At 44.8% G+C, this 24684-nt stretch overlaps 2 protein-coding genes across 19 annotated transcripts in view; both read left to right on the top strand.

The window, feature by feature from the left end:
- LOC147111229 (SRSF protein kinase 3) overlaps positions 1 to 8267 on the top strand; it is a 35405-nt gene extending 27138 nt beyond the window's left edge. For 10 of the 16 annotated variants that reach the window (XM_086001920.1, XM_086001925.1, XM_086001927.1 and 7 more), the window contains 3 exons: positions 802 to 871; positions 4495 to 4587; positions 6941 to 8267. In XM_086001920.1, coding sequence (XP_085858046.1) covers positions 802 to 871; positions 4495 to 4587; positions 6941 to 7125 — 348 coding nt within the window. In that variant the 3' untranslated portion in view covers positions 7126 to 8267. Of the gene's footprint in view, positions 1 to 801; positions 872 to 4494; positions 4588 to 6940 lie in introns of those variants that run through there. The other 6 variants (XM_086001924.1, XM_086001929.1, XM_086001917.1 and 3 more) reach the window with 3 other exon arrangements.
- Positions 8268 to 20244: 11977 nt separating this feature from the next.
- Positions 20245 to 24684, top strand: part of LOC147111230 (putative peptidyl-tRNA hydrolase 2) — a 102308-nt gene continuing 97868 nt past the window's right edge. Inside the window, exons 1-3 of one of the 3 annotated variants that reach the window (XM_086001936.1) lie at positions 20245 to 21693; positions 21866 to 22059; positions 22993 to 23087. In XM_086001936.1, the coding sequence (XP_085858062.1) occupies positions 21885 to 22059; positions 22993 to 23087 (270 nt within the window). In that variant the 5' untranslated portion in view covers positions 20245 to 21693; positions 21866 to 21884. Of the gene's footprint in view, positions 22060 to 22992; positions 23088 to 24684 lie in introns of all 3 variants that reach the window. The other 2 variants (XR_015080067.1, XM_086001937.1) reach the window with 2 other exon arrangements.

Consider the following 24684-nt stretch of genomic DNA (forward strand, 5'->3'; position numbering starts at 1 on the left):
CTGAGGCCCGCCCCTCCAGCCTTCACAAAGATGGCGGCGATCGGGGGCCGCTTGTTGACTGGGGCCGGGTGGTGCCTAGCTCGGGCGTGGGTGCGGAGGAGAGGCCGAGGCTTCGAGGCCTACCTGGAAAAACGGGGAAAGGTTGGAAAATTAATGAGATTAGATAAAAGATTTAGAAAGTAATTAACTTTTTTTAAAAACAATATGTGTTTAAAAGCAACGTTTTTTTTAAAGACGCAGAAAGCGGGAAAAAGAAAGGAAAAGTTTGGAATCAAGATGGCGGCGACTCACCTCGGTTCAGAACGATAAGGCCCGCCCACACACGCACCCGATTGGTCGACCGTCAGGTCACCAAAGCGTAGGATTGGTCAATCGGTCCCGTCACTCGACCGTAGGAGGGCTCGGCCGCACGCGCCAGCAACCCGGTGTTCGATTGGTCGACCTCGAGGTCACTCTGTTGCTAATGAGCGGATAATGATGATGCTAATGAGCGGAATGTTGAAGGTTTTTCGGATACCGTGGGCGCAATTTTTGTCCGGCCGAAACGTAAATACGCTTACCATCGTTTTGGAACGGTGAGCTTTCTTTCGACGTAACGGCACGCGTAGGTACGCTCTGTAACTTTCGAGCGCATAGCCGGACAGACGCACACCCGAGGACAGACAGAAGGACAGACAGATAGACTGACAGATCGACTCGTTTATATATATAGATAACTTACTGAATGTGACATTTTTATTGGATTTCATGCCATTAGTAACGCAAACAAGAAGTGGCGTCTATCTCTTTTTACGTCTACAGGCCTTCGAGCTAGCGACGGGTGAGTACCTGTTTGACCCTCGTCCTGGAAAGGCCTTCTCCCAAGGTGAGGGTAAGGGACCATCTTTTAACTCACCGATGCAACTGACAAACTGCAATTTCACTTGTGTAAAATTGGAAGTGATGGTCACCAGTGCAAACCATGCAATTCGAGACCAGATCACAGGCTTCATGTTCTGCTGCTTAGCAACTCATAGAGACTATTTCACTATTAATGTGTTAACAATGGCAACTTCCCCAACCCTCCTCTTCATTCTTTTTTCCTAAATGCTGGTAAGGGGTGGGGTGTGGATGGGGTTACTGTATACTTTTTGGAAGGACGAAGGAGATAAAGATGACCTTTTTCGGAGCCATAGAAGTTTGTAGCACAGAAGAGGCCAATCAGGCCATTGTGTATAGATTTTGCCAGAGCAATCCTAAACTCATCTCACTGCCATGCTCTCTCTCCATAGCCCTGTATCTTCTCTCCTCTTTTGTGAAGGTCGTTTCTCCCCATCATCTGTGGTGTTCCAACATATACACACACACACAGACACGCACACACAGACACACACACACACACACACACACACACACACAGACACACACACACAGACACACACACACACACAGACACACACACACAGACACACACACACACAGACACACACACACACAGACACACACACAGACATACACACCATCCCTGGGCGAGGGAACCGGCATGGAGTGGCTCTTGGCCATCTGCTGATGCCATTCCAAAACAGAACATTGAAATCCTCATGTCCTGGCCAACATTTCAGCCAAAAAAACAGATGAACTAGTCATCTATTTGATTGTTGTTTGTTTGATAGTGTTGATACAGAATGGCTGCTGCATTTGCCTGCATAATAACAGACACTGAACTTCAAATGTAATTAAGTCTTTGACATGATAAGGCACTATATAAATGCACCTATCTATATCTATAATAACATATTAAAAATCATGGCCCTGAAAATTTGCAGGCCTTCTAGTACAGTCCTGTCATAAGTCAAGAGGGAATATAGCAGAAGATCCCGGCTCTCTCTATATTTTTGCACTAAATTGGAAATGTAACTCGGAGAGTTAACAAGAATGGCTAGCATGGGAAATTAAAATGTCATCAAAGAGGCAGGCTGGGACAATGTTGAAGAGTGTAGAAGGACCCTGCTTCTAAACTGTTTTAACATGAGCTGGGAGTGATTGATAGTGCATTGTAAAGAGAGGAGTACCTTTTCAACACCTGAGTTGTTAAGGCTTTATTTAGCCGTTGGTTGAAAAGATACGGAAAATGTTAAATTCGCAAGACAGGCCATCACTTGCACAAAATTTCACAAAAGTGAGATACCTGTCACTAACCCACATTGAACTGAATTCACCAATAGTAGGTTTTATACCACAGATGGGAACATTGACCCAGTTACATATATTCTATAATGTATTCAGTTCCTCTGGGTCCAGCAGCATAAAGTGTGTCCGACTCTGCCAGTGCGACACTTATTTAACCAGTAACAGGATAGATTTGTTTGCTACGAGGGTTGATCCAGCCCATTGAGCCATGTAGTGACAGAATGCAGGTTTAACTCCAAGATTTTCTGAGGTAATGTTCCCAGTCTCAGCGGTGCTTTTGCATGGAGATAATTCCTAACAGCAAGAGAGAAAACGTCAGAGAGAGAATTGGCTTGCCCACTTTGAGGAACCCTTTAGCTGTCAGTAACACAGCAGCACTGGCAGGAATCTGAGATTAGGTGGCAACCTTGTCTAAGGAGAAGTGCATTGTATGGAAAGAGGGAAAGAAAGAAGTTAAAAATGTGACAATAAAAGCACAAAAATAGTTTGTGATGTATATAGAATGTGGTATGCAAGCAATGTTGAATATTGTTTTAATAATTCATTGTGTGGGCCAACTGCCCAATTTCTTTGTGACTCTTCCCCATCCCAATATTCTCTGTCGTTGCAAAGTGCTATTAACATTACGGGAAGTAATTTTGTGTGCTCCCGCCATAGATCCCCTCAGTAGCAGTGAGTGTGGTAATGTAGCTAGAGCTATAACATCATACTCCGACCCTTTACCATTTGTGCTTGCTAGTGTGGTCCTGCACCAGGAGTGGAGACTCACAGAATCAACCTTCCAAATGTTTTATTTTTATAAGAAATAGCACATCTGTGGGCTTGAATGTCAACCTTTTGGTGAGACTCGAGCACCTGGCTTAGTGTAAAATGAGTAACTTTCACCGTGTAATACTGTGATCAGGTTGACTCGATTGCAGTTCAAGCTTGCTGTCAAAGGGCTTTTATTCCCTCTCCGTCCTCTGTCTTATTATCTATCTGTCTTGGTTCAAGTCCCCCTTAATCTTTCTGTCTTGTTTTCTGCCTATCCTTTTTCTGACTCTGCCGAGTTGCACCTATCTCTCTCTATTGCTCACTCTTTTCTGTTGCTCTCTACTCCATTCTGTGTCTCTCTGGACATTTGTTGTTTTTTTGTCTGTTTCCCTCTCTGCTCATTTTCCCTGTCAGTCTGATTGCCACAGCATTTCTTCATTTCTCTATCTTTACCTGTGAGTTATTTTTTCTGGCCTGAAATTCCAGGGTACTGGGAGGGTGGTGCAGTATCTGTCGTGGGTGGGGGGGGGGGGGGATTGGGTCTGTGGGAGGTGGGGGAGGAATTTGGGTCGGAACCTGGATCCAGCAGGGCTCCACTCCTTTGTTGGAAATCCCGGCACGTATTTAGGCGGGGGGTCATAAGACACCTATTCACATATTTCCCTCATTCACACTGGGCACCAGGGTCACCTGTCAGCAGAGTGAGCTATTGTATTGCGAAAATTAGCAGAAGGCGGCACGAGGGAATGTTTTTAATTTTTAAGCCATGGTGTGGAGATGCCGGTGTTGGACTGGGGTGGACAAATGTAAGAAGTCACACACCAGGTTATAGTCCAACAGTTTTATTTGAAATCACAAGCTTTCGGAGCTTGTGATTTCAAATAAAACTGTTGGACCATAACCTGGTGTTGTGTGACTTCCTACATTTAATTTTTAAGGCAGCCCAACAGAGCCCTGCGGGCCTGCTGATACTGTAGAAAGGTGCCTCAGCGAAATTACTTCCCCTCAACAAGCGGGCGCCCCCAGATGTGCTGGAAATGATGAACATCAGTCCCCAAGACATTCAAAGTAACCTGAGCACAGGATTTCATAGAGTCAGGGGCACAGGCAGTGGGCGGGCAAAGGTTCCGCACCATCCCAGATCCACACATCCCTCCCAAGGCCTACCCAGGAATTCTGGGCCCTTGTCTTTAGTGTCTGTTTTACAAGCACTCTCTCTCTTTCTCTCTCAGTCTCCCTCTTGTTCTTTCTCCCACTCTCACACCATACGCACTCCCTCACACACGCACCTACTCCATTGCACTCACTCACTGGCACAGACTGATACACATTGATTTGAGCAAAGTGTACCCTAGCTACTGTTACTCTGTAAATGGATTTTAATGCACTTTTGTAAAGTATCGCCCCAGATTACTCACCATGCTTGTACGACACAGAGAGGTTAACATTTAAATGGGTTTAAGATTTGCTACATCAAAGCACTTACTCTCTTGTGTAAATAGAGAACACTGTTTTCCTTTGTCTTTCTTTACTTATCGCCCATTCCTTCCCCATTGCTCTTTTCCATAACAGACCATGTTGCACATATTATTGAGCTGCTTGGGAGAATCCCATTGAAGTGTGCGCTATCTGGAAAGTACTCCCAAGATTTTTTCGACCTGAAAGGTACAGTGACAATTCATATAAATCCTGGGCTGTATTAAATGCAAATTATTATCTGTAGGGTCTGCACTGCAAGCCTTCAACATTGTACCTAAAAGCTTCCTTGATAGATCAGTGCACTGTTTGCTTCGACTACAGCTGAGCCCAAGCCTGTCTTCGCCCAGCTCGTGCACACACACTTTCAGCAGAGGCCACTAGGTCATAGTCAATTGCAGGAACCCTGGCCAATTTTCCCCCTCTTTGTGACACTGAGATCAATTCTAGTGCCTCAACTGCTGCATCAAGTGCAATTGGCTATCTGACCACAGACCAGGGATCAAATCTGGGATCTTCCTAGACTGTGTGGCTCAATACCACGCCATACCATGTATTTGCTTTTTAATGGGCTGTATATGTCCAAGCATCCAATGGATGGTCTGTTATGAATCTTATGATCCATGAAGAAAGAATCATGAAATAACGCTGGACGGCCAGCTGGTGGCGCCGTCCAAGGAGTATAAATACTCGGGCGTGGGCCCAGCTTGCCCAGGACATTTTGTAAACAAGAACTAGTGAAAGATAACTAGACCTCCATGTTTTGAAACAAGTTGATTAAAGCCTTGCTTTATACTCAAACCAAGTGCGTAGTGAGTTTTATTACACCATGGTTCACACTTGATTACTTCCCACAAGGAGTCTTGAAACTCTCCAGCTGTCAAAGTCTCAGGTGGGTGACTTTCCTCACTTCCAATTCCAGGGATACCTGTCACTGTTTCTCTCAGTTTAATGATTTTTCTTCAGTTATAGCCCTGGGACACTTGCCACTGGGACTCATTTGACTTTGCCAACTGCCCTTTACTGCAATGATGGCTGTAAACAATCCAAAATGAATAGTGCCATTCGATCTTTGGTGTCCACTTGAATCGACAGGTGGGACCTTGGATTAACATTTCATCCGAAGGATGGCACCTCTGACAATGCTGCACTTCCTCAGGTCTACAATGGAGAGTCAGCCTAGGTTCATGTCCTTAAGTCCTGGTGTTGGATTTGGACCCACAACTCAGAGGCAAGAGTACGACAAACTGAGCCAAGTTGACGCTTGTATGTGGAAAATGTGTCAGTCATTTTTCACCAGCAACATCTCTGTTACGAATTGGGACCTTGCAAAAGATATTCTCTCAGATACAGTGGTACTGGTTACTCATGTAAGCAGTCTGAGCATCTTAAGTTTGGAGTGTGCTCATGCTGTCCAGTAACTCACTATAAAATAGCTTAACCTGGGATGTAACAATAGGGTCTTCTTCTGATCTTCTTGGTGGATTTGCCTCCAGTTAGCCCTCCCTCCCTGCCTCCCTTTGGGGAAGCATGTCGTGACACATCATCATGGACCTGCTGGAGATTGGGAATGCACCATGGGCGCGATCTTGCCAGCCCTGGGGAGGCGGGTATGGAGGCGGGACTGCTGGGAAAATGGCAGAATTTGGGGGCGGGTGCCCAACCCGCCTCCATGCCATCTTGCCAGGAGGTGGGTAGCCGTCCCGCGCCGGGTCCCGTCTCCTTGGAGGCGGGAAGAGATTAAAGCCAATTAACTGCCTATTAACAGGTAGTTAACAGGCAGAAAATAGGATTATCACCATTTTGCCCACACAAGTGCGGGCTTCCGAACCAGGGTCACCGAGGCGAGTAGTGGGTCTGTGGGGGTCGGGGGGTGCAAAAGTGTGCTGTGAAGGTAAGTGATGGGTGCAAGTGTGGAGAGGTGAGTATCTGAGGTAAGTGAAAAGTGTTAGAAAAAGTGTACTTACCTTTGTTTCTTCCTGCAGGCTTCAAACGTTGGGGATGCGGAGAGTCTCACACCTCCACGGTAGAGATAACAGATGGCTGTTGCATTCTCCAATGCAACAATCATCTCATTTCTGCAAAAGAAAGAGGTTTGGTGAGGTCTTGAATTCAAGAACTCATCAAACTACAGAGCATGTCAGTGTTTGACAGCTTCACAGAGCTGTCAAATGATGACAAGATGAAAAATCATACGTTTCTTTGCAACCGGCTTTCCCTTAATTGGCCTGCTGAGCCGGCTGGGCGGGCTTAACAAGGTCAATCAAGGGAAAATAGCGTGGGTTGGCCAGAAGTTGATGGAGGCGGGACTGAAACCCGACAAGTGGGAGTCCCGCCTCCAAAAGCTCCCCATTGAGAAAATCACCCCCCATGTGATGAAAGTCAAATCATGTGAATCTGCGCGCCAAGCTTTATCAAAACTTTTTCAAATAATATTGAGCAGGGAAGGACAGACGGCTACTGCATACTCGCTCACACCCACATACACGGAGAGACAACCCTATGCAAACCATATTAACTGTGTTTCTATTTCTGTCCTCAGGTGAGCTACGTCATATCAAGACAATAAGACCCTGGGGATTGTACGATGTACTTGTAGAGAAATACAAGTTCCCATTGGCAGATGCAGCTATATTTTCAGACTTTCTTCATCAAATGCTCAAATTTATACCAGAGAATCGGGCAACTGCAGCAGAATGCCTCCAACACCCATGGCTGAACATTTAGGTCCCCAAAGACGCTTTCACATAGACTTCCATTATCCACTATAATGGAAGTATATCCTCCCAGTGGCTAATGGAAATTGCTGGAAAATTGGAGAATTTGGCCTGATGTGTTCTGTACAGCAATATCCTAGACACTGGAATGAAGTCAAGTAAATACAATTTCAAGATGAAATGTAAATAATGAAAGAAACTTTTGCAGGATGTGCATTGAGGGTATGTTTTGCTCAAGGCTTTGTCCTGCGAACATTCTGCTGGATAATTGGATTGCAGATAATAGAGGTTCCCCTGCACATTTAACAACACCCAGCTGTAGATAGGCATGAGATAGAAAAAAAGAGACTTGCATTTATATAGCGCCTTTCACCACCACCAGATGTCCCAAAGCACTTTACAGCCAATGAAGTATTTTTGAAGTGTAGTCACTGTTGTAATGTAGGAAACGTGGCAGCCAATTTGTGCACAGCAAGCTCCCACAAACAGCAATGTGGTAATGACCAGATAATCTGCTTTTGTTATTTTGATTGGGGGATAAATATTGGGCAGGACACCGGGGGATAACTCCCCTGCTCTTCTTCAAAATAGTGCCATGGGACCTTTTGCGTCCACCTGAGAGGGCAGCCGGGGCCTCGGTTTAATGTCTCATCCGAAAGACGGCACCTCCAACAGTGCAGCACTCCCTCAGCACTGCACTGGAGTGTCAGCCTAGATTTTTGTGCTCAAGTCTCTGAAGTGGGACTTGAACCCACAACCTTCTGACTCAGAGGCGAGGCTGCTACCCACTGAGCCACAGCGGACACTGAAGAGCGAGACCTGAAAGGGTGCTCAACAGGGAAGCCTGCATGGTTAAGAGGGATCTGAAGAGCAGCTTGGAGTCAGAAATGCTAATTTTGTTTTTATGAGACTGATTTAACGATGGCCTCTTCGGAATTTGTATTCAGCTTGATTTGCCTGATTACAATTTCTGACAGACTGGATGTGATCATTTTGATTCTTTCGTTCTAGACACTGCAGGTTGCTTCTGCTTTCAAGCATCACTCTGATCTGGTGTTTTTTCATGTTGATATGCAGTGTAGGTATGACTCATGCTGTTTGCGCACACTCGAAGAACTACGTCCTTATAAATGCATAATTAACTTGCCAAGACTTTTTCGATTGAATCCAGACTTTTATTCTGTAAGGATCTCCACATGCTGCAGCTGATTGGCAAATCATCCTGCCACAGACCATTTAATAATTGATTCAAGAACAGAAAGACTGAATAAACATGTATATCATAGAAGAACATTTAGGCTTCTGCCTTGCAAAGTGAGTGCTGGTGTCTGACAGCGATGAGTGGAAGTAAAGGGAAGGAGAGAGGGCGAAGGAGTGAATTACACAGAATTACATAGCGTCTACAGCACAGAAACAGGCCATTTAGCCCAACTGGTCTATGCCAATGTTTATGCTCCACACGAGCCTCCTTTCACCCCTCTTCATCTAATCCTATCAACATATCCTTCTATTCCTTTCTTCCCTTATGTGCTTATGTAGCTTCTCCTTAAATGCATTAATATTATTCGCCTCAACAACTCCCTGTGGTAGCGAGTTACGCATTCTTACCACTCTTTGGGTAAAGAAGTATCTCCTGAATTCCCTATTGGATTTATTAGTGACTATTGTAGGAATGTCTAGTTCCTATCCAAAGACTGAGGTCCACTCAGGCGCTCAAACAAAACGAAGTTTAATGGAAACTAACAGGTTTAAACAAGTAACTGCAGGAGAACATCGAGTGTAGGTCTATTCAGTTCGGAGGCTCCACGAGGACTGCTGGCTGGTCCCGTGGTTGACGTCATGACATCATCACGTTCTTCCCGCCAGTGGGGGATCACGTGATGTACGGCGTGACATCATCGCGTTTACCCGCGCTGTTAAAGTAATCACGCTCTATACAAGTAAACAGTATAAATAAAGATACAGACTCAGGCTGTGGCTAACATGTTGTTAAAGGGAATTATATACAAACGATCTGAGTCCTTTAGTGGCTCCGCCACACTATCTTATATTTATGGCCCCTAGTTTTTGTCTCCCCCACAAGTAGAAACATCTTCTCTACGACTATCTTATCAAACCCCTTCATAATTTTAAAGACCTCTATTAGGGTCACCCCTCAGCCTTCTCTTTTCTAGAGACTCAGCCTTTCCTGATAAGTAAATCCTCTCAATTCTCAGATAGTAGTAGCATTAACCTGAATTACATACCCGCTCACAACCACATTGCTCTCAGTTTATTACCCTTGTGGGTGGGGGATGCTATGCCTTTCCCATGAAGAAGGATTAGAAGGCAATTGTATGGCTCCCTATGTGGAGACAATGTCCACATCGTGTCACGGCAGTGTCCTGGGCCCAACCATCTTCAGCTGCTTCATCAATGACCTTGCCTCCATCATAAGGTCAGAAGTGGAAATGTTTGCTGTTACTTGCACAGTGTTCAGTTCCATTCACAACTCCTCAGATAATGAAGCAGTCCATGCCCACATGCAGCAAGACCTGGACGACATTCAGGTTGGGCTGATAAGTGGAAAGTAACATTCGCGCCACACAAGTGCCAGGCAATGACTATCTCCAACAAGCGAGAGTCTAACCACCGCCCCTTGATATTCAATGGCATTACCATCGCCGAATCTCCCACCATCAACATCCTGGGGGGGTCACCATTGTTCAGAAACTTAACTGGACCAGCAACATAAATACTGTGGCTACAGGAGCAGGTCAGAGGCTGGGTATTCGGTGGCGAGTGTGTCACCTCCTGACTCCCCAAAGCCTTTCCACCATCTACAAAGCACAAGTCAGGAGTGTGATGGAATACTCTCCACTTGCCTGGATGTGTGCAACTCCAACAACACTCAAGAAGCTTGACACCATCCAGAACCAAGCAGCCCACTTGATTGGCACCCCATCCACCACCTTAAACATTCACTCACTCCACCACCGACGTACCGTGGCTGCAGTGTATACCATCTACAATGCACTGCAGCAACTCGCCAAGGCTTCTTCGATAGCACCTCCCAAACCCGCGACCTCTACCATCTAGAAGGACAAGGGCAGCAGGCGCATGGGAACAACGTCACCTCCAAGTTCCCCTCCAAGTCACACACCATCCTGACTTGGAAATATATCGTCGATCCTTCATCGTTGCTGGGTCAAAATCCTGGAACTACCTAACAGCACTGTGGACGTACCTTCACGACACGGACTGCAGCGGTTCAAGAAGGCAGCTCACCATCACCTTCTCATGGGCAATTAGGGATGGGCAATAAATGCTGGCCTTGCCAGCAATGCCCACATCCCATGAACGAATAAAAAAAAATACTTGTATTAAAAGTGCTTCCCTCTACCCTTACCTTCTCCTTTAGTCTGTGTTATGAAAGGCAGCTCTATTTATTTCTATGCAATTGCAAACTCTTAGTGCAATAAACACAGCTCCATTCATCTCAATGGGATTGCAGCCTCTCACTTAATAAACACAACTTTATTCCTTTCAGTGGGTTTAAAAATAATTCACTCTGATGGGTTTTCACTGACTGTAGTAGACACAGTGCTATTCATTCCAATTGGTTTGCCATCTGCCTTACTCTTCTGTCCATAAAATATCACTGTTGGCAATGGCCTGATCTGGTATGTGTCAGCCCCTCGGCATGTTCTCAACTCTCCATATTGGTACTACTCAAAGTTAATGGACAATTGATGGCAGCTGAATAACTGAAAGAGAAGTAGAGCCTTTGAGTCAGAGCCCTTAGAAAAGGGCGAAGGTTGGCACAACTGCATGGAAAGGAATAAAAACAGAAAATGCTGCAAACACTCAGCAGGTCAGGCTGAATCTGTGGAGAATGGAAAAAGGCTAATGTTTCAGGTGTTATGACCCCTTGTCAAAACCGGAAGATATTATAGATGAACAGCTTATAAGGAGGAATAGAACAAGCAAAAAAAGGGGGAAAATGACAACATACACAAGAAAAGAAAATGAATGTTTTGTAAAGTGATTAGGTGGAGAACAGGAGATGATTAAGTGCTAAAGTGCGAAAGACAAAAGGAACATAGGAACAGGAGGAGGCCATTTAGTCCCTTGAGCCTGTTCTGCCATTCAATGAGATCATGGCTGATCTGCGACCTAACTCCATATACCCACCTTTGGCCCATATCCCTTAATATCTTTGGTTAACAAAAAGCTATCAATCTCAGATTGAAAATTAACAATTGATCTAGCATCAAGTGCCGTTTGTGGAAGAGAGTTCCAATCTTCTACCACCCTTTGTGTGTAGAAGTGTTTCCTAAATTCACTCCTGAAAGGTCTGGCTCTAATTTTTAGACTATGCCCCTAGTCCTAGAATCCCCAACCAGCGGAAATAGTTTCTCTCTATTTACCCTATCTGTTCCCTTTAATATCTTGAAAACTTCTAAATTCCAGGGAATACAATCCTAGTTTGTGCAGTCTCTCTGTGTAACTTAACCCATGGAGTCCGGGAATCATTCTGGTAAACCAACGCTGCACTCCCTCCAAGGCCAATATATCCTTCCTAAGGTGTGGTGTCCAGAACTGCTCTCAGTGCTCCAGGTGTGGTCTAACCAGGGCTTTGTACAGCTGCAGCATAACTTCTACCCCCTTGTATTCTAGTCCCCTAGATATAAAGGCCAGCATTCCATTAGCCTTTTTGATTATTTTCTGTACCTGTCCATGACATTTTATTGATCTGTGTACTTGGACCTCCCAAGTCTCTTTGGACCTCCACTGTTTTTAGCCTTACCATTTAGAAAGTACCCTGTTCTATCCTTTTTAGGTCCAAAGTGGATGACCTCACATTTGACTACACTGAAATCCATTTGCCACAGTTTTGCCTGTTCACTTAATCTATCAATATCCCTTTGTAATTTTAAGCTTTCATCTACACTGCCTACAATGCTGACTATCTTTGTGTCATCGGCAAATTTGGATATATGGCTTTCAATCCCATCATCTAAGTCGTTAATAAATACAGTGACTAGTTGAGGCCCCAAAACAGATCTCTGCGGGACACCACTAGTCACTTCCTGCCAATTAGACTACCTACCCATTATCCCTACTGCCTGTCTCCTGCCGCTCAGCAAATGTCCTAGCCAGGTCAATAATTTACATAAGAACATAAGAAATAGGAGCAGGAGTAGGCCAATCGGCCCCTCGAGCCTGCTCCGCCATTCAATAAGATCATGGCTGATCTGATCCTAACCGCCAATCCACTATCACAGAACCATCTCCTGAATCTAACAGAATTAGACACACGAAATAGGAGCAGGATCAGGCTACACGGCCCCTGGGCCCGCTCTGCTACCCACAGGGCCATGACCGATCCGAACCTAGACTCATGTCCAAATTCCTGTCCGCTCCCCGTAACCCTTAATTCCCTTTACTTCTAGGAAACTGTCTATTTCTGTTTTAAATTTATGTAATGATGTAGCTTCTACAGCTTTTGGGGGCAGCATATTCCATGGACCTACCACCCTCTGAGTGAAGTAGTTCCTCATCTCAGTTTTGAAAGAGCAGCCCCTTATTCTAAGACTATGCCCCCTAGTTCTAGTTTCACCCATCATCGGGAACATCCTCCCCGCATCCACCCGATCCAACCCTTTCACAATCTTATATGTTTCAATAAGATCGCCTCTCATTCTTCTGAACTCCAATGAGTAGAGTCCCAATCTACTCAACCTCTCCTCATATGTCCATCCCCTCATCCCCGGGATTAACCGAGTGAACCTTCTTTGTACTGACTCGAGAGCAAGTATGTCTTCTTAAGTATGGACACCAAAACTGTATGCAGTATTCCAGGTGCGGTCTCACCAATACCTTGTACAACTGAAGCAATACCTCCCTATTTTTATATTCTATCCCCATAGCAATGAAAGCCAACATTCCATTGGCCTTCTTAATTACTTGCTGCACCTGCATACTAACCTTTTGAGTTTCGTGCACCAGGACCCCCAGATCCCTTTGTACTTCAGTACTTTCCAGCTTCTTGCCATTAAGATAATAACTTGCTCTACGATTTTTCCTGCCAAAGTGCATAACCTCACACTTTCCAGTATTGTATTCCATCTGCCAAATCTCTGCCCACTTACTTAGCCTGTCTATGTCCCCTTGCAGGTTTTTTATGTCCTCCTCACTCACTACTTTCCCTCCCATCTTAGTATCATCTGCAAACTTTGATATGTTACACTCGGTCCCCTCCTCCAAATCGTTAATATAGATTGTAAAGAGTTGGGGACCCAGCACTGACCCCTGCGGAACACCACTAGTTACTGATTGCCAGTCTGAGAATGAACCATTTATCCCAACTCTCTGCCTTCTGTTAGATAGCCAATCCTCTATCCATGCCAGAATATTACCCCCAATCCCGTGATTTTTTATCTTAAGCAATAATCTTTTGTGTGGCACCTTGTCAAATGCCTTTTGGAAGTCTAAATACACTACGTCCACTGGTTCCCCTTTATCCACCCTATATGTTACTTCCTCAAAGAACTCCAGTAAATTTGTCAAACATGACTTCCCCTTCATAAAACCATGCTGACTTTGTCCTATTAAATTATGATTATCCAAATGTCCTGTTACTGTCTCCTTAATAATGGACTCCAATATTTTACCTACCACAGATGTTAGGCTAACCGGTCTATACTTTCCAACCTTCTGTCTACTGCCCTTTTTAAATAAGGGCGTTACATTAGCAGTTTTCCAGTCTGCCGGGACCTTTGCTGAGTCCAGGGAGTTTTGGAAAATTATTACCAGTGCATCCACAATCCCTACCGCCACTTCCCTCAAGACCCTAGGATGTAAGCCATCAGGTCCAGGTGATTTATCCGCCTTGAGTCCCATTATTTTACCGAGTACCACTTCCTTAGTGATTTTGATCGTGTTTAGCTCCTCCCCCCCATAGCCCCCTGTTTGTCCAGTGTTGGGATATTCTTAGTGTCTTCTACTGTAAAGACTGATACAAAATATTCATTCAGTGTTTTTGCCATCTCCATATTTCCCACCATTAATTTCCCGGTCTCATCCTCTAAGGGACCAACATTTACTTTAGCCACCCTTTTTCTTTTTATATAACTATAAAAACTCTTACTATCTGTTTTTATATTTTTTGCTAATTTACTTTCATAATCTATCTTCCCTTTCTTAATCAATCTTTGTTATTTTTTGCTGTCTTTTAAAGTTTTCCCAATCCTCTATCCTCCCACTAGATTTGGCTACCTTATATGCCCTTGTTTTTAGTCAAATACTATCCTTAATTTCTTTACTTAGCCACGGATGGCTGTCTTTTCTTTTACACCCTTTTCTTCTCAGTGAAATATATATTTTTTGGAAGTTGTAAAATAACTCCTTAAATGTACACCACTGATCATGTATCGTCTTACCCTTTAATCTATTTTCCCAATCCACTCTACTCAATTCCGCTCTCATACCTTCATAGTCTCCTTTATTCAAGCTTAGCACGCTTGTTTGAGATCCAACCTTCTCACCCTCTAATTGAATATGGAATTCAACCATGTTATGGTCACTCATTCCAAGGGGATCCTTTACTAGGACATTGTAAATTAATCCTGTCTTGTTACACAGGACCAGATCTAAGGTTGCTTGCCCCCTGGTCGGTTCAGTTACATACTGCTCAAGAAACCCATCCCTAATACACTCAATGAACTCATCCTCAAGGCAGCCCTGCCCAATTTGATTTGTCCAATTAATATGATAGTTAAAATCCCCCATAATTATAGATGCTCCCTTATTACAAGCCTCAACTATTTCCTGATTGATACTCCGTCCAACAGAGTTGCAACTGTTCGGAGGCCTATAGACTACGCCCACTAGTGTTTTTTTCCCCTTATTATTCCTTACCTCCACCCAAACTGTTTCATTATCCTGATCTTTTGACCCAATATCATTTCTCTGTATTACAGTGATTCCTTCCTTTATTAACATAGCCACCCCACCTCCCCTTCCTTCCTGCCTGTCCTTCCTGATCGTTAAATAACCTGGTATGTTTAATTCCCAGGCATTGTCACCCTGCAGCCATGTTTCTGTAATGGCCACAAGATCATACCCATATGAAGTTATTTGTGCCATTAACTCATCTATTTTGTTACGAATGCTATGTGCATTCAGATAGAGAACTTTCAAAGATGTTTTGTGACACTTAGTTCCTGCTTTTGCCCTTTTTATTACTTTACCTTTTACTCCATACCTTCTGCCCCTTCCGGACACGCTCTGGTTTTTAATTTCCCCACTGCTACCTAAGTCTATGACCTTCTCTGTTGTCATTTTTATTATTTGCTCTCTAGGAACCTCCCCCCCACTAGTTAGTTTAAAGCCCTCTCTACAGCCCTAGTTATATGATCCGCCAGGACTCTAGTCCCAGCACTGGCCAAGTGAAGCCCGTCCCAACGGAACAGCTCCCTCCTGCCCCAGTACTGGTGCCAGTGTCCCAGGAAGCAAAACCCATTTCTCCCACACCAGTCTTTGAGCCACGCATTTAACTCTCTAATTTTATTTGTCCTAGCCAAATTCACTTGTGGCTCAGGTAATAAGAGATTATTACCCTTGAGGTTCTGTTTTTTAATTTGACCCCTAGCTGCTCATATTCCTTTAACAGAACCGGCTTCCTAGTCCTATCTACGTCGTTTGTACCAACATAGACCACGACAACTGGATCCACCCCCTCCCACTCCAAGTTTCTTTCCAGCCCAGAGGAGATGTCCTTAACCCTGGCACCGGGTAGGCAACACAGCCTTTGGGACTCTCGCTCTTGGCTGCAGAGAACTCTATCTATCCCCCTAATAATACTATCCCCTACCACTACAACATTTCTATTTACTCCCCCCTCTTGAATGGCCCCCCGATCCACGGTGCTGTGGCTAGGTTGCTCATCCTCCCTGCAGTCCCTGCTCCCGTCCCCACAGGGAGTAAGAACCTCGAACCTGTTGGTCAAGAGCAAGGGCTATGGCTCCTCCAGCTCTACCTCCTGGATCCCCGTACCTGCCTCACTCGTAGTCACACCGTCCTGTCCCTGACCATGGGCTACATCTGAATTACTTAACTTCATAGGTGTGACCACCTTCTGATACACAGAGTCCAGGTACTTCTCCCCCTCCCTGATGTGTCGCAGTGTCTGAAGCTCAGACTCCAGCTCATCAACACGGAGCTGGAGTTCCTGTAGCAGCAGACACTTGTCACAGACGTAATCACCGTGAGCCTCAATGGCGTTCACCGGCTCCCACATCTTGCAACAGTAACACATCACCTGCTCCATTCTATGTAATTAATTAAATTTTTTATTGTTAGTTATGGACACCCTCTGCCCGATTTTAGATGCTAGTATCCCCTTTAATTAATTGGATTTAAATTAAATCAATCCCTCTAGTTACACCAGTTAAATGGCTTACCAACAGTCACTCTGCACCAGAAAGGCCTTATTAACTACAACCCACAGAGTTAAAGTTTGAAAAGAGCACCTAACACCCCACTTACCCTAACTCACAGCACTCTTTGATGACTCGCACTAGGACTGGTCTTTTTATACTGTTTGTTTGTTTACAGCCAAATGCGTCACCCCTGCTGATTGGTTAGAAAACTGGTTTCCACTGCCTGCTGTGCCAATTTACTCCTACTGCAGTGTAACCTTGTTTTACTCTTCTTAAACCAACAGAATCCCAAATATTTAACTTTTCCCCTTTACTTAAACTGCTTAAAGTAATCTTATCAAGAATGATTTAAAGAGAAATAACAATTAAAGAACTCTCACTCTTACCCAAACTCACAGCACTCTTTGATGACTCGCACTTACCCTTTAACTAATTAATTAAAATTAAATGAATCCCACCAATTTCACTACAGTTAAATGATATATTTAAGGGCCCTGGTTTACAAACTGTCCCTGGTACACCACAGCAACCTTAAAAACTATAAACCACAGACTTAAAGTTTTAAAACGAGAGAAATACTCCAACCAATCACCTACCTGTTTTGTGGTGACGTCACACCTTGAATACTTTTTACCTCTCTCCTTGCCTGAGATTGGTGAGGCCTACCTGAGCCTCTGGGGCCTTTTGTAGTTGCTCTGCCACGCTGCTCCGCCTCCCGCCGCTGCCGATGCCGCACTGAGGCCTACCGGAGCCTCTGGGGCCTTTTGTAGTTGCTCTGCTGCGCTGCTCCGCCTCCACCCGCTGCCAATGCCGCACTGAGGCCTACCTGAGCCTCTGGGGCCTTTTGTAGTCGCTCTGCCGCGCTGCTCCGCCTCCACCCACTGCCGATGCCTTGAATTCCATGGGCTTCTACCTTGGCTACTCCTGCCTCTATTTCTTATGTTCTTATTCTAAGTGAGACTGTGATGTACTTGTACTTTTCCAACTTGGTATACTGTATTTGCTGCTCACGATGTGGTCTCCTCTACATCGGGGAGACCAAACACAGACTGGATAATCGCTTTGCTGAACACTTAGGGGTAGATTTTCCTGGAGCCGTCAGGCGGGGTTTCAGGCGTGTGGTGGGGGGGGGGGGGAAATCCCGATTTCGGGGGTCCCGACACCATCCCGCTCAAAACCCGCCTCCATGTAAGTTTCAGGGGAGGCGGGTGATGTAAGAAAAAGGAGACTTACCATCAAGTAACTTTAAAGTAAGCTTTAAGTAACTTATAAACACACTATATACAAGAGAGGTCTTTACCATGCCTCTGGTAGAAGCCTCTTACAATACTGAACAGACCAGTATTTATACCAGTCCAACAGGAAGTGACATTTACAGGAAGTGAGGTATGTACACAGTTCATAGTTCATAGTTCACAGGAAGTGATGACATAACTTCCCGGATGTTATCATTTTTATCACATTCTTCCCTCCTGCAGGATTAGGAGGCTGTGGTCTACCTTTTGGTCCGCAGCCGCCGAACAAGGAAGAGTCGCACCCGTTTGGATTCCCGTCGTAGAGGGTCGCTGGTCCGCTTACATGCGGTTGGCCATTGGTCAGAGTCTGTGTGGCCTGGATTGCCCTGTGAAGGGTCGGGGAGATCATGGCTTCGAGTACGAGCCCCAATAGGTTCAAAGTCGGACTGCCTCTGTTCAGAGGGAGGTGCAGAGCTGGTCTGTGGCGGATCAGTACTTTCATGCGCGGTACTGGGAGGGTCGCAACCTTGAGCACGGGGTTCTACCGGCACCAAGCTAGTTGGTGTCCGATCAGGATCCTGGAGAGGGGTACCCGATAGGTCCCAAGAGTTTCCTGGTGAAATGCCATCACCCGATGTCCCACTAGGTCCTGGTGGGCAGGGAGCCAGATCCCGTAATGATACGGTAGATTCTCGGCCGTCGGAATATCGTATGTTTGCATAGGTGGGGTTGGCATCGGTTAGTTCGACCTCATCTACAAGAGGGTCATTTTTAGACGTCCGAACGTATCTTCGGAGTAATACAGGTCCAGGAGTAGTTAGCCATGACGGGAGTGATGTCCCATGAGATGAGCGACGCTGGAATCCAAAGAACCGCTCATGAGGTGTAGTATTTGTGGCTGTAGAAAGCAGGGACCGTATAGAGTGCAATGCATCCGGAAGCACTGTTTCCCATTGCTGGTCTGGTATTAAGTGATGACTGGGCCATCGCAATTGCCTGGTCCGATGGGAAGACATGTAGTTTCAATTTCGCAACAATCTGTTCCTTAATGAAACTATCAGTACTTCCTGAGTCAATTAAGGCATCTAAGGTATGCCCTTTAATTGAAATTTTTGTGGCTGCCTGAGACAGGTTCTGTGGGCAAGCAGCTGTAATTGGTGTCGTTGCACAGAGAGTGGCTAAAACTCTCGGTGTGCTTCTTCGGGAGAGAGCTCGAGAGGAAGCTTGATAGGTCCTAGCTGGAGCATCTTGATAGGCCCTAATTGGGGCAGTTCGGTAGGCCTTAGCTGGATTGGCCCTCGTAGAGGCCCTTGATAGGCAAACTTTAGCAAAGTGTCCTTTTTTCCCGCAATAACTGCAGATTGCATTGCGAGCAGGGCAGGTTTTCCTAGGGTGAAAAGCATCTCCACAAAAGAAGCATTCCTTCCTAGATTGCCAAGAGGCTGCTAAAGTGGGGTCGTCCTCCTCTTCTTCATCAGAATTATCAGAATTAGATTCCCCCATGATAGGGTTCACCTGAGACCGCTTGAATTGTCTGGTTGCAGCTACAGCAGCAGATCGAGATCTGGGCAGCTGATAGAGGTCTGCATTTCTCTTTGCCAAATCCAGTGAACAAGCTAGGTCAAAAGCTTTTTGTAGCTCAAGTGTTTTACTTTCTAGTAGACGCTGGCGTATAAATGGAGAGGCAATCCCGCAGATGAAAGCATCACGAATCATTTCTTGGCGGTACAGTTCAGCTGAGGCTGCCTGAAAGTTACAATCTACGCTGAGCCTGCGAAGTTCTTGCAGGAATTCGTCAATTGATTCCCCTGGCCCTTGTCGGGCTGTGGCCAGTAGATGTCTAGCATAGACCTCATTTGGGGTCTTCGCATACAGTTTCTTAAGTGCCCGAATCACCTCTTCGTAACTATCCCAGTCATCAACATATTCAAACACTTTTGGGGTCACATAATTGACAAGTATCTTCAATTTAGCAGGAGCATCCACTTTACATTCATCCAGAAAATTCTCAAAAGTACGATACCAATGCTTCCATACCCTGCCAGCTGCTGGTGTATTCGGGTCCAAGTCCAGACGAATAGGTCTAAGGATTTTCTCCATGATGGGTGGTTCCCTGGATCCTTAACTTCCGAGTTTGTCTGAAGGTCTAGTATTTGTCAGTGTAAATACTAAGTTACTTAAATTGATGTAAGAAAAAGGAGACTTACCATCAAGTAACTTTAAAGTAAGCTTTAAGTAACTTATAAACACACTATATACAAGAGAGGTCTTTACCATGCCTCTGGTAGAAGCCTCTTACAATACTGAACAGACCAGTATTTATACCAGTCCAACAGGAAGTGACATTTACAGGAAGTGAGGTATGTACACAGTTCATAGTTCATAGTTCATAGTTCACAGGAAGTGATGACATAACTTCCCGGATGTTATCATTTTTATCACAGCGGGTATCCGCCCCGCACTGGGACCCGCCGACCCGAGGCGGGAAGGGATTAGTGCCAATTAACTGCCTGCCTGTTAACAGTTAGTTAACAGGCAGTTTTTAGCCTAATCCCTATTTTGAGGGGTGTCGTGTGGGATTCCCGACGGCTCCAAACCCACGCCAGGTTAGAGCAGGCGGGCCGTCGGGTTGAAGGACTTGGAGGGGTCGCGATGTCAGTGTTCAGGTGAGTGATGGGTGCATGAGTGCAAAGGTAAGTGTGTTTGGTGTGTCTAAAGTATGTAAAGAAGTTTTACTTACCTGTACTTACCTTAACAGCCTTTCTTCCTCTAGGCTGCGGGAGTCCATCACTCAGCCGGAACTGAAAGCAAAATGGCTGCGAGCTGTCAAAAGTGACAGCCTTCAGCTTTCAGTGCCGGTGACAGTTCTAACTGAGTCTGTGTAGAAGGACTCAGGTTAGAAGTCAGACTGTCAGTGTTTGACAGCTTCAGATAGCTGTGAAACGCAGATATTTCATCTGCCAACACATCTTGACAGATGAAATTTCAGTCTGTGACGTTACCTGTTGCCGGGTGGCCCTTAATTGGCCTGCTGAGCCCGCTGGGCAGGCTTAACAAGGTCAATCAAGGGAAAATTGCGTGGATTGGCCGGACGTCGATGTAGGCGGGACTAAAACCCAAACGTTGTAGCCCCGCCTCCTTCCCGACAGCTTTCGGAAAATCTACCCCTTACATTCTGCTCGTGAGCGTGACCTGGTGCTTCCGGTCGTTTGTCCCACTCCCACTCTGACCTCTCTGTCATTGGTCTTCTACACTGTTCGAATAAAGCTCAACACAAATTAGAGGGACTGCACCTCATCTTTCTACTCGGCACTTCGCAGCCCTCTGGCAGTAACACTGATTTTGACAACTTCAGACCTTAACCACAGCTCTGCTTTTCTCTCTAATCGCAGATGCTGGTGACATAGGATGAGCCTAGCAGTGCCTCCACAGAGATTGTAGTTTGGTGCATGGGGTGGATGTCCCGTATCGGTACCTGGCCTATGGGGTGGGATATATCCCTTATATATCTTTTATTTCTCTCATTATGTCTCCTTTTGTCTTACGCCATTATCACTTCTATCACTTAATCATATCTTGTTCTCCACCTAATCACTTTACAGATAATTCTTTTTCTTTTCTTGTGTATGTACTAATATTTTCCCACCCCCTTTTTACTTGCTATATTCCTCTTTATAAGATGTTCAATTCTATGTAACATCTTCCAGTTCTGACCAAGGCTCATAAGCCCTGACAGATTAAGCTAACCTTTTGCCTTTCTGCACAGATGCTGGCTGACCTGCTGACTGTTTACAGTGTTTTCTGGAGGGGGAGGGGGGGTTTCAGATTCCCAGCATCTGTTTTGCTTTAAAGATTTTTGCAATCCCTGGTTTTATAATACCGAGTAACTATTATATGACTCTCTACTTGTAGTTATCAGTAAGTACCTAAATCCACTTTATCATGTATTAATGCCAAAAGATTAAAACATTTCAAATAATTAATGGAATGGTTGTTTAAATAATTATATTGCCAATTTCTAAACATTTTCCCGTTGTTAATAGTTTTGACGATGTAAGCGAGTAACCTTGCTATTTATATTACTATTTAGTAAATTAATTATTTACGGGATGGAAGCCCTCTCAAGCGGTGAGGAGCAGAGGATGGAACCAGCTGGCGGAGCTGGTGGTTACACCGCCGGACGGATTAAAGGGTCGGGCAGGAAACGGACTTTCCCGCTGTGGCACGTCTTGATTTTTAATCCATCTGTGATCAGAGATTTATTTTTCCGGCGCAGGGTCTCAGGTATTGATATTAATCGGTTCCTAGAGCCGGGGGGTGGGGGGTCCGTAAATAGAACCGATGTAATTATTATTAATGATGAAACGGCGTCTATCGCCTCTGGAGGGAGGCGGAGGCGAGTCAGGACAATGACAGGTGGATTAACACACTGAGTTGGACAGTCCTTGGGTTTGAATGAAGGAGCCGGTGAGCAGCTCTGCACCGGCCTCCTCCTATGTCTGCCTGTCTGGGCTTAGCCCTTTTGTAAATCAGCTTTGCTTCCCCAAACCTGCTCTGAAACCTCAACCTTTAAAACAAATTAATTCACAGGAATGGCCAGCATTTATTGCCCATTCCTAATTGCCCTCGAGAAGGTGCTGGTGAGCTGTCTTCTTGAATGGCTTGCTGGGCCATTAAGAGTCAACCACATTGCTGTGGGTCTGGAATCACACATAGACCAGACCAGGTAAGGACTGCTGATTTCCTTCCCTAAAGGACATTAGTGAACTCGTCGTTTTTTCATGACAATCCAGTAGTTACATGGTCACCATTACTTATAGTAGCTTTCCTTATTCCAGATTTAGTAATTAACTGATTTTAAATTCCCCAGCTGCCGTGGTGGGATTATGAACTCACATCTACTGGATCATTAGTCCAGGCCTCTGGATTACTAGTCCAGTAACATTACCACTATGCTACCATACCCCTGAGCAACAGTGCTAGACTTCCCTGTGACTTGCTTCCTTCCCAACTTGATCTGCCACCTACTCGGCCTGTGAATAACGTGACAGAAGAACTGCTGGTTAATTTGAAGTATGTTAATTTGAAGTGAAGTACTGCAGTTTGTGAGCCGGGGAGGCAGTGGGAGCCGGCAGCAACCTGAATTTTGGAGGAAATTGTTTGATCAGTATTGTTATGCAGTATATTTCATATGGTGTTTTTTTTTCTCTCCTGAAGTTGCAGGATCTGAGATGGCTGAGACAGAGGAAGTAAATTCAGTGTTTCTGCAGCAACTGATGGAGTTGGGTATATCTGAAGAAAAAGCCAAGGAGGTGGGTGAAATGATTCATAGAATTTACAGCACAGGAAAAGGCCATTCATCCTATTTTCCCTGTGCTGCTGCTAGCTCTTCAATTAGACCAGTCTACTCTAATCCCTTTCCCCATCCCTTTTATTTATCCTTATATTTTCTTCCTTTTCAAATACTTATTCAATTCACTTTTAAATAATGTTATAGTCTTTGCCTCAACACTGCTTGTGGTAATGCATTGTGTGAAAAAATTTCTTCCAACTTACCCCTTTGTTCATATTGTGACAATCTGAGTCTCTGCTCCTTGTTCCTGACTTGCCAACCAGGGGAAACTATTTTTCACTATTTATCCTGACAAATCTCTTTTAGATCCCTCGTAGACTTCACTATGTCAGTGAAAAGTTTCCCATTTTAAAGCCTTCCATCATAACTATAAACATTTCATTCTAGTCAGCATTCTTTCACTCTTTTTCAGCGTTCTAATGTTCATCCTATCCTGAGGTGCCAATCCTAACCAATGCCTTGTACAAATTCATGATCACTTACTTAACATAAGAACATAAGAAATAGGAGCAAAGTAGGCCATTCAGGCCTGCTCCGCCATTCAATAAGATGATATCGGATATACGGCACAGAAACAGGCCATTTGGCCCAACCAGTCCATGCCGGTGTTTAAGCTCCACACAAGCCTCCTCCAGTCTTTCCTCATCTAAATCTATCAGCATAACCCTCGATTCCCTTCTCCCTCATATGCTTCTCTAGCCTCCCCTTAAATGCATCTATACTATTTGCTTCAACCACTCCCTGTGGTAGCGAGTTCCACATTCTCACCATTCTTTGGGTAAAGAAGTTTCTTCTGAATTCCCTATTGGATTTCTTGGTGACTATCTTATATTGATGGCCTCTAGTTTTGCTCTTCCCCACAAGTGGAAACATTCCCTCTCTCAATTTTAAAGACCTCTATTAGGTCACCCCTCAGCCACCTTTTTTCAAAGAGAAAAGAGACCCAGCCTGTTCATCCTTTCCTGATATATATACCCTTGCATTTCTGGTATATCCATGTAAATCTTCTCTGCACCCTCTCCAGTGCCTCTATATCCTTTTTATAATATGGCGACTAAGTGCGGTCTAACCAAGGTTTGATTCAGGTTTAGCATAACTTTCCTAGTTTTCAATTCTATCCCCCTAGACGTAATCCCTAGTGCTTGGTTTGCTTTTTTTATGGCCTTGCTAACCTGTGTCACAACTTTTAGTGATTTGTGTATTTGTACTCCGAGATCCCTTTGTTCCTCTACCCAACCTAGACTTGCACACTCCAAGTGATAAGTGACCTCCCTATTCTTCCTACCTAAATGTAATAACTCACATTTATCTGTGTTGAACTTAATTTGCCAATTATTTGCCCATTCTGTAAGTTTTATTAATGACATAGAAACATAGAAGATAGGAACAGGAGTAGGCCATTCGGCCCTTCGAGCCTGCTCCGCCATTCAATGAGATCATGGCTGATCATTCAAATTCAGTACCCTGTCCCTGCCTTCTCCCCATATCCCTTGGTCCCTTTAGCCTTAAGAAATATATCCAACTCTTTCTTGAATATATTTAATGAACTGGCCTCC

The sequence above is a fragment of the Somniosus microcephalus genome, chromosome 11 (assembly GCF_052327205.1).
Source record: "Somniosus microcephalus isolate GS21.2 chromosome 11, FLI_Smic_1.0, whole genome shotgun sequence".
Lineage (NCBI taxonomy): Eukaryota > Metazoa > Chordata > Chondrichthyes > Squaliformes > Somniosidae > Somniosus > Somniosus microcephalus.